The 16,943-nt window shown below is 37.8% G+C and overlaps 1 protein-coding gene across 1 annotated transcript in view; it reads right to left on the reverse strand.

Moving 5' to 3' along the window:
- The window catches only part of LOC111144480 (disintegrin and metalloproteinase domain-containing protein 18-like), a 150,709-nt gene extending 138,768 nt beyond the window's left edge, over nucleotides 1-11,941 (reverse strand). Inside the window, exons 1-3 of the mRNA XM_022498782.1 lie at nucleotides 11,887-11,941; nucleotides 11,221-11,297; nucleotides 3,051-3,106 (exon numbers count right to left, since the gene is read on the reverse strand). Coding sequence (XP_022354490.1) covers nucleotides 3,051-3,106; nucleotides 11,221-11,297; nucleotides 11,887-11,941 — 188 coding nt within the window. The remainder of the gene's footprint in view (nucleotides 1-3,050; nucleotides 3,107-11,220; nucleotides 11,298-11,886) is intronic.
- Between the last annotated feature and the right edge of the window lie 5,002 nt (nucleotides 11,942-16,943).

Consider the following 16,943-nt stretch of genomic DNA (forward strand, 5'->3'; position numbering starts at 1 on the left):
TATAAAGAACAGCTAAGGGGTGACGTGACTGGAATGAAAAGTTGATTGAAGATGAGAGATAGTAATAAGAGATAGTGTCACAGAGATGAGAAGCCATTAGAAGATTTCAAACAGATATATGATAGGATCAGACCAATATTTTATGTTATTTTTAAAGTTTTATTTATTTACATAATCTTTACATCCTACATGGGGCTCAGACTCACAACCCTAATATCAAGAGTCACATATTCTTCTGACTGAGCCAGCCAGGCATCCCTCAGACCATTTTAATAGAATCAGACTGAATGCTATCTTGAGAATTATCTGTAGGGCAAATAAGCAGAGAGAGCAATTAGGCTATTATCCAGGCAAGATATAATAGTGACTTGAACTAAAACAGTAACAGTGGTAGAGGTCCAATTACAGGTATATTTTGAAGGTTGAACATGGAATTTAATAATCTATTGTGGGAAATAATCCACTGTGAGGGAAAACAAAAGAAAAAATTGTTATCAAGGATGACTCCAAGGTTTTGTTTTGAGAAACTAGAGTTGCCATTTACTGAGATGACTGTAGGAAGGATAAATTTTAGGAAAGTATCAGAAGTACATTATGCAGGCACCTGGGTGGCTCAGTGGGTTAAAGCCTCTGCCTTTGGCTTGGGTCATGATCTCAGGGTCCTGGAATCGAGCCCTGCATTGGGCTCTCTGCTCAGCGGGGAGCCTGCTTCACCTTCTCTCTCTGCCTGCCTCTCTGCCTACTTGTGATCTCTGTCTGTCAAATAAATAAATAAAATCTTTTTTTTAAAAAAAGAAGTACATTATGGATATGATAAGTATGAGAATTCTAGCAAACACCAGATTATCAAATAAGTAGTCAGATAAACAAATACGGTGTTCATTGGAGAGGAATAAAGTAGAGATATAACTTGGGAGTAATCAGTACATGAATATATTTAAAACTGCAAGAGGGGATGAAATAACCACATGATTGAATGCGGTGAGGGAAAACAAGATTCAAGAAAAGTACCATGGAGTATTCTAAGATTGGAGAGATGGGGAAGAATCTAAAAAACAAACAAGATGAAACAAAGAAAACTGAGAGAGTAAACACAATGGTAAGAATTAAACCAGAAGTCTGCAGTGTTCTGGAAGTCAAATAAAGAATGTATTTTTGGAGGAGATACTGATCAGCTAGACTAAATACTGCCATTTGGTCAAGAAAAATGCAGACTAAAAAATAACTGGCATTCAGAAACATGAAGAAGTTTCTTATAAAAAAAAAAGACTTTCTTCTCAGAAAACATTTTAATCGAGTTTTACAGACATTAAAGACCAACATATGTTTAATGGTCATGAATTAGGTGAGAATAGTCATAAGTGAGGAGTTTTCTTCCATGTTGTTCAACTACGGAGATGTAAGGCGGACAAATTGCAGTAGTTACAAATATATATTTTCAAAGATGCAGGCGAAGAAGAGGCTGTTTGGCTCCACTTGCATGAAATGTTGAGAAACTGTAAATTAGGAGACAGAAAGTATATTGATTGCATGAGTGTTGCCTGGAGTGGTGGGTGGAAACAGGGATTAAATGTGAAATGGCATGAGGATCTTACATAGGATATGAAATATTCTACAATCAATTTATGGTAGCTGGTTTCAATAGTGTATATAGTTATTAAAAATTATTGAATTATACACTTGAGTGAGTTTTATGATATATGAATGTACCCAATAAAGTTGTTAAAAATAAATACAAATATAATTAACACATTCATAAAATATGTCATTCATTGAATTTCCCACCAACAACCACTTGATGCATAATTAAGTTTGATTTTACATCAGGCACACTTTTTTAAAACTTTTTTTAATTTAAATTTTTTATTTTTTATTTATATATATATTTTTAAATTTCTTTCCAGTGTTCCAGAATTCATTGTTTATGCACCACACCCAGTGCTCCATGCAATATGTGCCCTCCATAAAACCCACCACCAGGCTCACCCCAGTCCCACTCCTTCCCTCCAAAACCCTTGGTTTCTTTCTCAGAGTCCACAGTCTCTCATGCTTCATCTCCCCTTCTGATTTCCCCCAACTCCCTTCTACTCTCCATCTCCCCATGTGCTCTGTGTTATTCCTTATGCTCAGCAAATAAGTGAAACCATATGATAATCAATTCTGCTTGACTTATTTCACTCAGCATAATCTCCTTTAGTCCCATCCATGCTGACACAAAAGTTGGATATTCATCCTTTCTGATGGAGAATAATACTCCATTGTAAATATGGACCACATCTTCCTTATTCATTCATCCATTGAAGGGCATCTTGGTTCTTTCCAGAGTTTGGCGACTGTGGCCCTTACTGCTATGAACACTGGGGTACAGAAGGTACAGATGGAGTACAGACTCTCCAGGTCCTAGAGAGCACCAGCTAGCATGGAACTCTCTCAGGGGAGGGTGTGGAGCATGACTCAGACCCCAGTAGTACAGCGCAAGTGCAGAGTGCAAAAGGCTGTGGTTCTAGAGAGCTCTGGATGGTGTCCATCTTCCGATAAAGTCTGATGTTCCCACTCTGCTTTACCTGTCCACTGGCATCTTCTGCCCCCAGAGAGATCCAGAAGTGTATTTTAATTTTAATCCCAGGCTGATGTCATGGGGGATCAGAGTTCTTTGGTAGATAATCAGCTCACTTTAGGGGACTGGTTGAAACAGCACCTCCCACTTCTCCGCCATCTTGCTTACCCCCCCAACATAAGGCACACTTAACATATAACTTGCAGTTCTTGGGTTTAATGACTTTATACTCAATTAAAAATTTACAAATAAGTAACTTATTTCTTAATGTGACAATAACAAGCTAGAAAATTAAAATGCAGCATTCTATTATTCAGCATTCTATTATTCAACATTCAACATTCATACTCTTCCATTATTTAAGACTTAATTAATCCTAATTGAAAAACAAATTGATCAAGCATTCTACATTATATTGCATTATTTAATTTAAATTGTATACCAAAATATTTAAAAATTAAAATATGAGTTTTAATGAAAAATTATATCTTACTGTTTTCTGAGATGCAGAGTGTATGGTTTTTCATCAATTGTAATGATATAAGTCACCTAAAATAAAGCAAATAAAGATGACTTAGTAAATCAGAAATATATAAACTGATACTTCTCTCTCATGTTAATAAAAAGACTCACTTGGAGGGGTCTGGGTTCAAAATAACAACACAAGAAAATCTTGAACTCACACCTCCCCATGGATACAACCAATATATAGCTAAATATGGAGTAATTTACTCTGAAGAGAACTGGAAAACTGGATGAATAGGGACTCTACAGGAGAAAACAAAAAGGACAGCATTGCAATGGTCAGGAGAGGCAGAGATACAATCTTGCCCAAAACAAAACAAAACAAAACAAAACAAAACAAAAACAAAACAAACAAAAAACACTCCAGAAGGGTGGTACATAATTGGGAGGGAAGACAAAGACTTTCCTAAGGAGTCAGAGGCTTGCGCTATACAGTAGACACCTCAAATGTTAGACCCTAGATAAGAGACTGAGTCCCCAAAATACCAGGCTTTGAAAACCAATAGAGATTACATCCAGGAAAACCTCAGGACTGTAGAGCATGGAGAACCCACTGTTAAACAGAGCACATGCAGGATTGCCGACCCTGGGACCGAGAGCAAAAACACTAATTTGAAAATCATCTAGAGCATATGTAAAGGTGACCCATTTACTCAACTTAAAGCACCTGCCAGAAAAGTAGCAACCCACTGGAACTTTCTCTGGTGACAGAGAAGTTGGTGGGTGCCATAGCAGCAATATCATCCTACTTTGCTAATGTCAGTGTTGGTTGGCATCATCTTGGAACTCTCTCTCTAACTTGCTAGAGCTTTTGGACACACCCAACTAAGAACCCTGTCCACACTATAACAGCGTATCCATTCTTTACAGCCAGGCCAGACACCACGCCCCACCCACCCTGGGCCTCAGTGCAGCTCTATGATGTATCTGGCTGGCATGGGTGCCAGCTCTCATGGGTGGCAGATGAGTGTTCACAGCTTCTATAGTGACACCCCTGGAGGATGTAACTCTAGTGGTCAGAGGAGACTGTGACTTCTTGTGACAACTACAAAAGGCTGATCCTTCAAGACTGGGAGAGGTAGGGGCACCTGGGTGGCTCAGTGGGTTAAAGCCTCTGCCTTCGGCTCAGGTCATGGTCCTAGTGTCCTGGGATCGAGCCCCACATCGGGCTCTGTGCTCTGCAGGGAGCCTGCTTCCACCTCTCTCTATCTGTCTGCTTTTCTGCCTACTTGTGATCTCTGTCAAATAAATAAATAAAATCTTTAAAAAAAAAAAAGACTGGGAGAGGTAGTTGGTTTGCCTAATACGTAAAAACAAATACAGAAAATCAGGAAAGTGAAGAGATAGGAGAATATGTTCCAAATAAAAGACAAAACATCAGAAAGTCATTAATGAAATGCAGATGCACAATCAACCTGATAAAGAGTTAAAAGTAACAGTCATATAGATGTTCACCAAACTTGGAAGAATAGTGATGAGCACTGTGATATCCTCAACAAAGAGACAATAAATATAAGAAAGTTCCAAACAGAAGTTAAAGAGCTAAAGAATACCATAACTGAAATGAAAATATACTAGTGGGGTTCAACAGCACTGAATGAAGCCAAAGATTGGATCATTGAGCTGGAAAACAAAAGCAAGAGAACTCATCCAGGGGAAAAAAAGAAGAAATAAAAAATGAAGATAAAAAACCATTGGTATAACATCAAGTGGAATAATACTTAGATTATAGTGATCCCAGAAGGAGCAGAGAGACAGAGAAAGGGCCAGAAAAATTATTTGAAGAATTAGTGACTGAAATATTCCCTAAAATGAGGAAGGAAACAGATACACAGGTCCAGGAAACCTAGACAGTCCTAAATAAAATAAACTCAAACAGATCCACACCAAGATATATTACAATTAAAATGGTCAAAGTTAAAGACAGAGAGATTTTTTAAAACATCAAAAGAAGCACAACTTACCATATGGAAGGAGAGCTCATAAGTCTTTCAGTAGAAACTATGCAAGCCAGAAGAGAGTGATATGACATATTCAAGTGTCTGAATGGAAAAAACTTCCAACCAATAATTCTCTTCCTGGAAAGACTATTATTCTGAATCGAATAAGAGATTAAGATTTCAAGTTAGGCAAAACCTAAAGGAGTTATCACCACTAAGCTGGTCTTAAAAGAAATGTTAAAAAGCCCTCTCTAAAATGAAAAGAAATAACACCAATTGATAACAGGAAAACATATAAAGTTAAAAAGGATCACTAGAAAAGGTAAACACATAGTGAAGGTAGTGGGTCAATGACTGATAAAGCAAGTATGAAGGTTAAAAGACAGAAATAATAAAATTAGCTAAAACTACAAGAATTAGTTGGAGGGTAATAAAAAGATGCAACATGTGACAAGAATATAACACATGAGAGGAGGAGAAAAATGTAAAGTTTTGGAATGTGTTCCAATTTAAGTTGTTGTCAACTCAAAACATAAAATAGGAAATTATATGTAAACCTCACAATAATCCCAAATACATTAAAAAATTAACTACACAAAAGTAAAATGTGAAAGAAATCTAAAGATAGCACTAACAAAAAAACATCAAACCACAAGGGAAGAGAGAAAGAAAATAACAGAGAAAAACTACAAAAACAGCCAAAAAACAATTAGCAAAATGGCAATAACTACATGCCTATCAATAATTACTTTAAATGTAAATGAACTCTACAATCAAAAGGCATAAGGTGGCTGAATGGATTAAAAAAAACAAGACCTATCCATGTTCTACCCACATGAAATGAATTTCAGAAGAAAGAACATACACAACCTGAAATTGAAGGGATGGAAAAAGATAGTTCATGGGGTGGAAACAAAAAAGCTGGCATAACTATATTCATAACCAAAAAAACAGACTTTAAAATAAGGACTGTAATAATAGGTAAAGATATTACATAATGATAAAGGGGTCAATTTAATATGAAGATATAACATTTATCAGTACATACGCACCCAACATAGGAGCACCAAGATACATAAAGCAAATATTGATGTATCTAAATAGAGAAATTAAAAGTTATATCGGGGGGGCTGGGTGGCTCAGTCAGTCAGCTGAACATTGGACTCTTGATTTCAGTTCAGGTCATGATCTCAGGGTCTTGAGTTTGAGCCCTGTGTCAGTCTCCGTGCCTGCTTGAGCCGGTTTGGGATTCTCTCTCTCTCTCCCCCTCTGGCCCTCTCCCCAGTCCCATGCTGTCTCTCACTCTCCCCCCCACCCTGCCGCCAAAATAAAAGGCTATATAAAATAGTAGGAGATTTAACCCCAATAGATCAACCAGATAGAAAGTTAATGAGGAAATACTGATCTTAAAAAATATTAAACCAGATGGATTTAAAAGTTCTACACAGAATATTCTATACGAAAACAAAAGAATGTGCATACTTCTGAGATGCACATAAAACACTCTCTAGGACAGATCACATGTTATACCAAAAAACAAGACTCAAAAATCAAGAATACTGAAACCATATCAAGCATCTCCTCCACACACAATGGTATAAAATAAATCAATTTCTATCTCTGGCACATGGCCCCGTTTGGAGTCTCCAAACTCAGCAGATGCCCACAGCACTGCTCCTCCTGGTGGATGAAGGTGGGAGGGGGAGGTCTCCCCAGATCTGCCACTTGAGGGGTCCCTGCCTGAAGACTAATGACCTGACTGTGCCTCAGATCCTGGTTTATGGCAACCCCAAGTTGAGAACCCTCTCCTCAGCTCTGTCTCTGCAGCCAGCTTCCTCGCTCCAATACCTGGGAGCTCTGCCCTAGTCTTTCTGTGACCCCTGAGGGTCCTGAGACCACCCTGCCCTAGTGAGGATTCCATCCCCCCTGCTTAGCCTCTGGAGTGATGTCCCTCCATAGAGCAGAATTCTGAAAGTTCCGATTTTGTGCTCTGCTTCTCTATCACTTGCTGGGAGCCAACCCCTCCCCCAGCAGTCTGTCTTCCAATATATCACCTCAGATTCACTTCTCCACATGTCCTATCTTCAAGAAAGTGATTGCTTTTCTGTTCATAGAATTGCTGCTATTCTCTTCGATCTCCTGTTGAGTTTGTAGGCATTAAGAATGGTTTGATAACTATCTAGCTGAATTCCTGGGACCTGATGATATTTAGGTCTCCTACTGGTTCACCATCTTGCTCCTCCCACTCTGGGTCCTGCTTTCTTACCCAGTCTGAAACCCACTGCCTTTTCATGGGAACATTCAGCTCATTTATATTCAGAGTAATTACTGAAAGGTGTGAATTTAGTGCTATTGTATTGCCTTTAAAGTCTCTGTTTCTATAGATTGTCTCTGTTACTTTCTGCATTATATTACTCTTGGGGGTCTCTCTTTGCTTACAGAATCCCCATTAATATTTCTTCCAGGGCTGGCTTAGTGGTCACTATTCTTTTAGTTTCTGCCTGTCCTGAAAGCTCTTTATCTTTCCATCCATTCTGAATGACAGCCTTCCTGGATAAAGTATTTTTGGCTGCATGTTCTTTTCATTTTCATTTCATTTCATTCTCTCCCAAATCTCTTCTTTTCATTTAGTACCCTGAATATGGCTTGCTAGTCCTTTCTGGCTTGCCAGGTTTCTGTGGACAGTTCTGATGTTATTCTGATATTCCTCCCTCCATATGTAAGGAACCTCCTCTCCCTGGCTATTCTCAGAATAGTTTCTTTGGCTGTAAAATTTGCAAGCTTCACTATTTTATGTCAGGGTATTGATCTATTTTTATTGATTTTGAAAGGAGGCCTCTCTGCCTGTTGGACTAAAATGCTTGTTTCTTTCCCCACATTAGGGAAGTTCTCAGCTATGGTTTGCTCAAATCTACCTTCTAGACACCACCCTCCACCCTCTAAGGGATACCAATAATTCTGACATTGGAACATTTCATGGCATTATTAATCTCTCCAATTCTTTTTTCATGTGTTACTACCAATTTATCTCTGTTTTTCTTATCCAGTTTAGACAGCATCTCATTCACAGCATTTTTGGTAAAACTTGTACATAGATAGGTAAAATTGAATAGAGTAAAAAAAAAAAAAGGACCAAAATAAAGCATATATCTGTAAAAATATAGGTGTGAAACAATACAAGTTAAGTTGATATAATAAACATCTAGTTGAAGTGAGGTTAAAAAAACAAAAACAGAGATAAAGCATAAGAAAAAAAAAAAGGAGAATTCTATCTGAAAAATAAACAGGTTGTGAGGCCACACCTGAAACTCAATATACAATTTTCCCCTGGCATTGGGATTTTATAGTCTCATGGGATCCATAAGGATTGTCGTCCACCTGTTCTTCTAGCTTGTCTTCTGGGGGAGGGGTCTGTGGTGCTGTTTCTCAGGTAATGCCACCTATACAGAATTGCCCCACCCCCTGTCAGGGGGATGGGTTCAGTAAAACCAGTCCTCTTTGTAGCTGTTGCTCCCTACCAGGACAGCTTAAACTTAATATATACATCTATAAGCCACTTGTCTTCTGCCATTTATGATTTCAATTCCTGCTTCAAAGTATAGCCTTGATTAAGATCTAACATAATCTAACTTACATTAATTACAAAAGAGAAAAAAAGGAAAAAGCAGTCTCTGGTACTGAATAATTGATTTGGTCCTATCAGCTAGCCTTGGTGTTCTATTGTTGAACATAAACATATTCATAAAACATCAACATCACATACAGCCACAGTGAGACAATAATGGGTCAAGACAAAAACAAGGCAATTTCACAATTGTGTCTAAATATGAATCAAATATAAACATCTTCCAAGCCAGAAAAAAATGATAAAGTATGCCTTTATTGAGCTTTTGAGGAGCTATAGTTTCTTAACAATTATAGCCTTAGGATTATTCTACCCTTTCCTTCTCCTAGATAAGATTTATTAAGATACATAATCATAGACTTACCTTTACTTCCTGGACTCCATCCAAACCAGAGCAAAGGCCTGCTTCCTAAAACCTCTCCCAAATCTAAGCCTAAATTCTATAATGCCTTTCTAACACCTTGCTGAGATGCCCCATCGGTACTTATGGTCTGTGTTCTCTCTACTGCAATGACTAATAAACCTAACTTGTTTGTCTACAGGTGTGTTCATAATGGTCTTTTGCAGGAAGACATTGACAGAAGGAAATAAACCCACTCTAACTACTCTCCTCAACTAAGGACATTCTTCTCAGTGTTACTCACAAACATACTTAGATAAACTTTTGAAGGTTGGACACCTTCTGCATAAGGCCTCTAATAGCCCCAAATCTAAGCCATTGCTTTAGTGGAATGTATGGTTGTTATGACATACCAAAAATCTATGAAAAAAAAATCTTTTAAATGTCTAATAAAAATGTTTTAAAAAGATGATAAGGTATTAAAGGAAGAAAACAAGAGAGATAAAGGAGGTCTACCATCAGAAATCAAAGTATATTAGCATACTCTACCAGAGGGAAAAACAGTTTATGGAATTCCACATATAGAATACAAAAAATGTAGACAAGTACTGAACACATTGTGTAAAACTATTTCCTGCAATATCACCTTATGTTTTGTGAGGGGCATTTGAAGTGAATAGTTTGAAGTTTTTGGTTTGTTTCTTTGTAAAGATTTTATTTTTCTGACAGAGAGATAGAGATCACAAGTAAGCAGAATGACAGGCAGAGGGAAAGGGAGAAGTAGGCTCTCCAATGAGCAGGGAGCCTGACGCAGAGTTCAATCCCAGGACCCTCGGGTCATGACCTGAGCCAAAGGCAGCCGCTGAACTGACTGAGCCACCCAGGCACTCCAACAGTTTGAACTTTAAAGTGATCATGCAGGGGCACCTGGGTAACTCAGTTGGTTAACCATCTAACTCTTAATTTCAGCTCAAGTCATCATCTCAGGATCCTGGGATCCAGCCCCTGTCTGGCTCCTCGCAATGTGCGGAGTCTGCTTGGGATTCTCTCTCTCTACTTCAGCCCCTCCCCCTGTTCATACTCTCTTTCTCTCTAAAATAAATAAATTCTTTAAAATTTTTTTTTAAAAATTAAGTTGTCATGCAATGGCAATGTACAAACTGAAGTAGGTCAGAAAAAAATTTTTTCATGTAAAAGTTTTTCAACAGAAAACAGTTTACTTGTAATGGAATTGCAGTCATAAAGATTAGATTTCATGTCCTGAAACATAGGTTTGATGCTGTTAACATTTTTAATCTTCTTTTTTGAAAATTCATATATATATATATGAATATATATCCTACCTCAGAAGGTTAATTTGAGAACTAAATGAGATTAGTATATGAAACTACTCTAAAGGAAATTATTTCATTGTGATTTTCAAGTACATTTTCACATACATTTTATTTTTATTGTAATTGTTCAATAGTAGAACTTAATCATGATTAAGTTCCAATTTTGCGTGTCAAAATAGAGTTAATGAATTCTTAATTTTTTAACTTACCCTTTTTTCAAAAATTTTTCCTTCAACCTGAAAAATTTTCTCAGAGTTACCATATATTGACTACAGCACTTTAATCTCCAGTTTATAATGCAAAACATTATAACTATACTAATTTGAAGTATTTTAGCCAAGAAAATAATCAAAGTGGATGCCTTCGATCTAATCACTTTTTTTTATATAACAAGTAAGCATTCTTTCAACTACTTTTTACATTTATTATTTATTTATTATAATATCATTATAGGCAAGTAAATGTGAATTTTTTTCTTTTCTTCTTCTTCTTCTTTCTTTCTTTGGCCATTACTTGCATGAACCCTTTTGTTTCTGGGTCAAATTTTCCTCAAGACTATTTTTTCTGTCACTTGGTGGCCATTCACAAATTTGTGTAAATTACAGGCTAGGCCATTGTTATACATATTTCATACTGATTTTTTCTACCAGTATGATTCCTGAAACGAGTTTAATATTTATTGGAAGTTGTGTACAAGTATGTTGGAAGAGATGGAGAAGTGAGAAAGGCACAGGAGTCAGCAGAAGTGTGGGAAGGGATGATCAGAATGTACAAAATAGCACAGGGAAAATGCTGTACTTTTCAAGTGACTATAGAGCAGTATGATCTGACTTAATACAAAGGTAAATAAAAAGAGACTTAAAAAATTAAATTATAAAACATATATTCTTGTCATTTACCTGTTTCTCTGAATCTTCACTCTCATTCGACCTTATCTTCCATGGAACTGTGATATGCAGTAATATTCCTTCAGAATCTGCAATAGGAAAAAAAAATTTTTTTTTTCTTCTGGAACAGTTCTCTCAATCAAGCATGGGTTCTTAATCCCCAGTACATGGTGGGGTCTCAAGGTGTAAGTGAATTTATGTAGATGTGCCCGCTTTCCTTGGTGCACAGCTTTCACTAGATTTTCAGTGGCACACTGGAAACGGCTAAGATCCAAACAAATAAATAAAAATTAGACATTACAGTTCTATAGGACCATCTTGTTTGTTTCCAGAACCACATCAGGGGCCTGTTTCCTTGGGACTCTGAGGAATAAATTGAGGGCAGTGCTCACACCTCCAGTACCTCTGGCCATAGACGGGTTGACCCAGGAAGACTGGCTGCATTTCAGCCACTAGGACCTTCCACCTCTGATGCGGAGTGTGGATGCTTTCGATAACATCCTCAGTCACCTACTCTAACCTGCGTGGGGGCGGGGGGGAGATGCGGGGGGAAGGCACCAGCAGGAGATCCGGGAGTGGGGGCAGTAGGGGTCCCAGAGAAAAAGAAATTGCTCCCCCGGAAGTCTGACCCTGCTCGGAGGCAAAAGGAAAAGGAAGTCGAGGTTCCAGTGGTCTTACCCAGGTGGGCACGCAGCCCTCCAAACACAGAGAGCAGCGCAAACAGAAGGAACATGGCTGTCCGGAGCGCTGCCAGCACCTCTGAGGCTGAAGGCCGTTGGGCAGCTCTGAGGCTCGTGGTCAGGAGTACTCAGGAAAGTCCATCACGCTGGCCCATTCGGGCGGGTGAGCATTGTGCTTGCTTTCAGCTCGCGCTGGCTCACTCTTAGGGCTCCAGAGTAGATCAGTGGCTTCCACAGCTCTAAGGACAGGACGCAGCGGACACAAGCTTATGTCTTTGCACACAACTGATCTGTTCTGGCTAAGTTTACGTTGATTAAACCCTCCAATAGTGATAAAGGGGCAAATGAGCGGGATTTGCTTTTCTGGTGAAGTTCTTGGTAATTTTAATTCTCCATGCCGTGGTTTTCTGGCATGTTTTTTATTTGCTGTGATGGAGGAGAAAGAGGGAAATAGGTATGTTAACCACTCTTGGGAGAAATTTTCTAAATGGTGCTCCTGCTGACTTCTCTTTGCATAAGGAAAAATCAAGAATATTGAACTTGATCTTGGACAAGGCAATCAAAACACTTTTCTTCAACTGTGTGCCTATTCTTATAGCATTAAATTGTAATTAGCTGAAGAGAGGGAAAGGAAACCTAAGTGTTTTGTTAACAGTTACTCTAAGCACTAGCAGGGAAGCTATAGAGGTGGGAAGGGCAACAAGGCAAATAGGAATTATGTCCCCAGTGGACAAGAGAATGTCTATGTTCTAAGAGAAATCTTAAACCACACATACCCAGAACCTAAATCAACTTCTGCCCACCTCTCATCTATACCTTCTTTTATTCCAGTACAGCCTTTTGCACAGATGAATTGTGTGAACATTTGCAACGTTAAACTCCAGTCAAGATTAAAACTTGGACCTGCTGGTAGTACATCTGGGATCCTCAAAAAATTCTTTTTAAAACAAGGCAGCCTACTGATCATAATGACCTAAAATAGGTTAGTGTCAATGAAGATGAAGGAAAGTTATGTTTGAATGATCCTGATATGTACTTTTTTTTCCACACAATTCACCCACTAAAGTGTACAATTGAATAATTTTAGGATTTTTCATATAGTCACAGATGTGTGCTATCACCACCCCTCACCCCCAGCTCTTTAGTACCCTCCTAAACAACCCCAGCCCTACACAATCACTAAACTTTGTCTCTCTAGATGTCTCCGTTCTGGGTATTTCATACCAATGACTAACATATGGGGTTTGTGACTGGCTTTATTCACTTAGAATAATGGTTTCAAATGTTCATGCAATTTGTGTCAGGGTTTCCTTCCTTTCTATGGCTGAATAATATTCATTGTGCATAGATCACTATTCATACAACGTTTATCCATTTATCAGTTGATGGATTTTTGGAAAAGGAATCTCTTGGTCTCTGTGGTGAGGTACTTCCACCCCTGAAACAGGAACATCTTCTTTATGATGGAGACTATGAAGGTTCTCATTAGACTCCGGCTAGGGTGAGGGTTCCCTTATCCATGTACAATGCTTTGAGGTATGCAGAAGTGCACTTATCTCAGTAAGAGGGAGATAGGGTGGAAGGCACTGAAGCAAGAAAATCTTACCCATGACTATCCAAGGGTTCTGGGGCTGGCCTTACCTAGCATCATTTCCTCTCAACATCCCAAAGCCTGGAATGGATAAGGCAGGGAACCATGAGTTATTGGAAAGGTGTGGACTGTGGGTGTCTTCTGAGAAGGGAGCAGCGAGCATGGCCCTGGGCATCAGAGAGTGGGCAGCAGCAGTGAACAATGGAATGCTTACAGCTTGGGATGTATAAACTTCCCTGGTTCAAAAGAGGCAATGTTGCTTATTTTTTCCTAGAGGATCACAGCAGGTAGGAGAATCAATAGACACAAGCCTACATATTTTCACTCCCAGGATTTATTTTTGTGAAATTCAAAACTTTAAGCCGTAACAAAAGGAGAGAATAGCAGATTTTTTTTTTTTCACACTCAAGAGCAAAGCTGTTAACAGTGAACGTCTTGATAATATTCTTTCTCCAACCTTTGGCTTTTTGACATCATTTAGTCACTGTCGCGAAACAAGTATAGAAAAAGGAAATACTAAATTTTAGTTGTTAATAAAAGCTATCTAATTTTATGGTGCAACTACAGGTGTAGCAAGTAATTAGCCTATAGAGCACTGCTTTTAGTGCCACAGTCTATGCCTATGCTCCATGAAATTCTTAAACCCAGCTTTCTTTTTCCTGAATTATCTGCAACAGCCCCAGTAAAGGGAAATACTATAAAATGGTAGTCACATACATTTCATTTACACAGTTTTAACAATTCATGCAGACAAAAGAAAATCATCAACAAGGAAACAGAGGAAAAGAAAAATATGTGAAGAAATAAATAATAACTATTAGTCTATTTTTATCTTCAGAGGAAGAGTACTTCCAGAAGTCCTCTGTGCATTTCCAACAGTTGTCTCACATGCATATACATGTTCAAAACCAAACTCTTTGTTCACCCCTCCACGTCAACACCAACACAAACTGGTGCTGACCTAGCTACACAATATGTCATGACTAAAAGTTGTTGTCATCCATTGTGTCAGAAATGTTTAAGTCTTTGTAGTTCTCTCAAAGTATACCCATCCAGTCACCCCTTCAATTGAGTCGACCTCTGTTATATCTCCCCAAATTTTCCTGTTCCTTTCCTCTTACCTGATTCTGCCTCCTCCTGCATTTCTGTGTATTCGTTAGTCTCATAGCTGTTTCACTAGCCTCTGGTTCTTACTGAGTCTGAGTGACTTTTTCCCTACTTTATCCCAGTAAAGTTTGTAAAAAGAAAACCATGCCATGCTGAATCATTCCCTTACCACTTCAAAAATACTTTATAGGAAAAATACTTTCTCGCAGATGAGAAAACAAACTACTGGCCAGAGCATACCAGGCACTTGTCTTGGCTCACCATTACCTATGCAGATTTTTCTCTCAAAATGTTCATAAATTTTAATGTACATTTTAAAATGTACTAAGAACACAAATTTGAAAACAAGCCTGTGTTTACATTTAACCTTGCTTATCTTACTGCTTTATCAATAAACATTATTTAAGCACTTTTTCTTACATTTTATATTCAAACTGTCAATTCATTCTGTTGGTCACCTTGAACATTTATTCCTAAGACCATCTTTACTATCCCTGGTCAGAGGTACCACCCCTTCCCTCCTGGATCATGGCAGTAGTTTCGCCACTAACTGGTTTCTCTACTTCTACTCTTGTCATTATACAGACTATTTTCAACAAACCAGACTTTTATTTTATTCATCCTTTACAAACCAGCCTTTAAATGTGGAAGTCATAGGCTTGAAACTTTCATTCTCCAGTGATTTCCCCCTTTCACTGAGAATAAAACACAGGTGGCCACCAAGACTTCCCACAGTCTACAGGAGTTTTACTGTCTGACTTGTTACCACAAGCCGCCTGCTAACTCTACTCCAGCTAAACTAACATCACTTTTATTCATCAAATATTCCTGACTTATTTTTTCATTGGATCATTCACGTGCTTGGAAAGCTCCTGCCCAGATGTATGCATGCATACCTCTGCCAGCTCTACACCTGTATCAGAAAGAGTTAATTTACAGCTGGAATGGAAAAGCTCTTTCTCTCTGGGAAAGCCTGGATGCCTGGTTTCACTTTTTGCCAAGACAATGGCAGTGGGATTTGTAATGGGCTGTTTACAATTCAAAATAAGGAAACCTGAGGCCTTGTGCATGAGGTGTCTATGTGCTTGCTTGCCTTCTCTTAGCTGCACTGTATCCTTTCCATTTAAATAAAAGCCTCCTGCGAGTTGACCCTGGGAAGTCAAGTACCTACTTTGACATCTGAACTGGATAAATAGTTGCACCTCCTCCAACTCTTTGCTTACAAATCCCTTGCTGAATAGGGCTCACTCTTTCAATCATATTCAAAACCTCTATCCAGCTCCTTCCTCACCACCAACTCTCCCATTTACCCTTACTGAGAAATAAGACCATTTTACATGTAGGATAGTATTTGTAAATGTCTTCTCTGGTGGCAGACGGTAAACAGAGATCCATAGACTTAACTTTCCATCAAAGTAAAATATGGAGGAATGGCACAGTAGTAATTGGATGAACTCTTATTTTCACTCATGGTTGAATTTTTACATTTACTCCCAGTGATATGTCTAATATGTCAAATATTATTATTTATGTATATGTCTCATAAATTTGAATACATACAGACATATTCATATATATATATATATATATATAGAGAGAGAGAGAGAGAGAGACAGAGAGAATATATAGGTACGTGTATCGAATATATACAGATGCCAACCTTATTCCTTCTTTTAGCAAAGAATTATCTTTCTACCCTGGAGGGACAGTTAATTTATCATTTTGCCTGGCATCTAATAGATCCTCAATAAATGTAAATTCCATTCCCCTTCACCAGATATAGCAGGCTATGTGTCAAAATTGTAGAGTTCTTAAGAGTTTAACCCTGGAGTCTGGTTGTCTTAAATGAAACTCCAGTTCAAAACTCACTGAAATTTGCTAAAATTCGCAGGGAATTACTTAAATTCTTTATGTCTGTTTCCTCATTTTAGTATGAGAATAACAATAACCATGGAGTCTTAGTGAAGAATAAATATAAACAGCAGGAGTTAATCTGTGTATATCTACTAATAAGAATTTCAAGTGTCAGAGAGGGATGCATAATTGCTCATAAATATTTTAAGAATATATTTAAATTCTCTTTAATGTAATTTTTCATTATAAATATGTTGCTTAATAAATCTCTAGCTAATCTCTAGCTAATATTAGTTAATATTAACATTTCTAAATTAATATAAAACAAAATTATCAAACGCTTTTGGCCTTTGTTTTAGTATATGATATTGATAAATAAGAATCAGTATGATGAAATGTGGAACAATAGCTTCCTTATAGTGAAGTATTATTAAATTTCTTTTAAAAAACCTTTTCATGAATAACATTTTAAATAATTTGATTCTTTTAATTCACCTTTAACT

This window comes from Enhydra lutris, unplaced genomic scaffold (assembly GCF_002288905.1).
Source record: "Enhydra lutris kenyoni isolate GAN:26980312 unplaced genomic scaffold, ASM228890v2 scaffoldscaffold11, whole genome shotgun sequence".
Taxonomy (NCBI): Eukaryota; Metazoa; Chordata; class Mammalia; order Carnivora; family Mustelidae; genus Enhydra; species Enhydra lutris.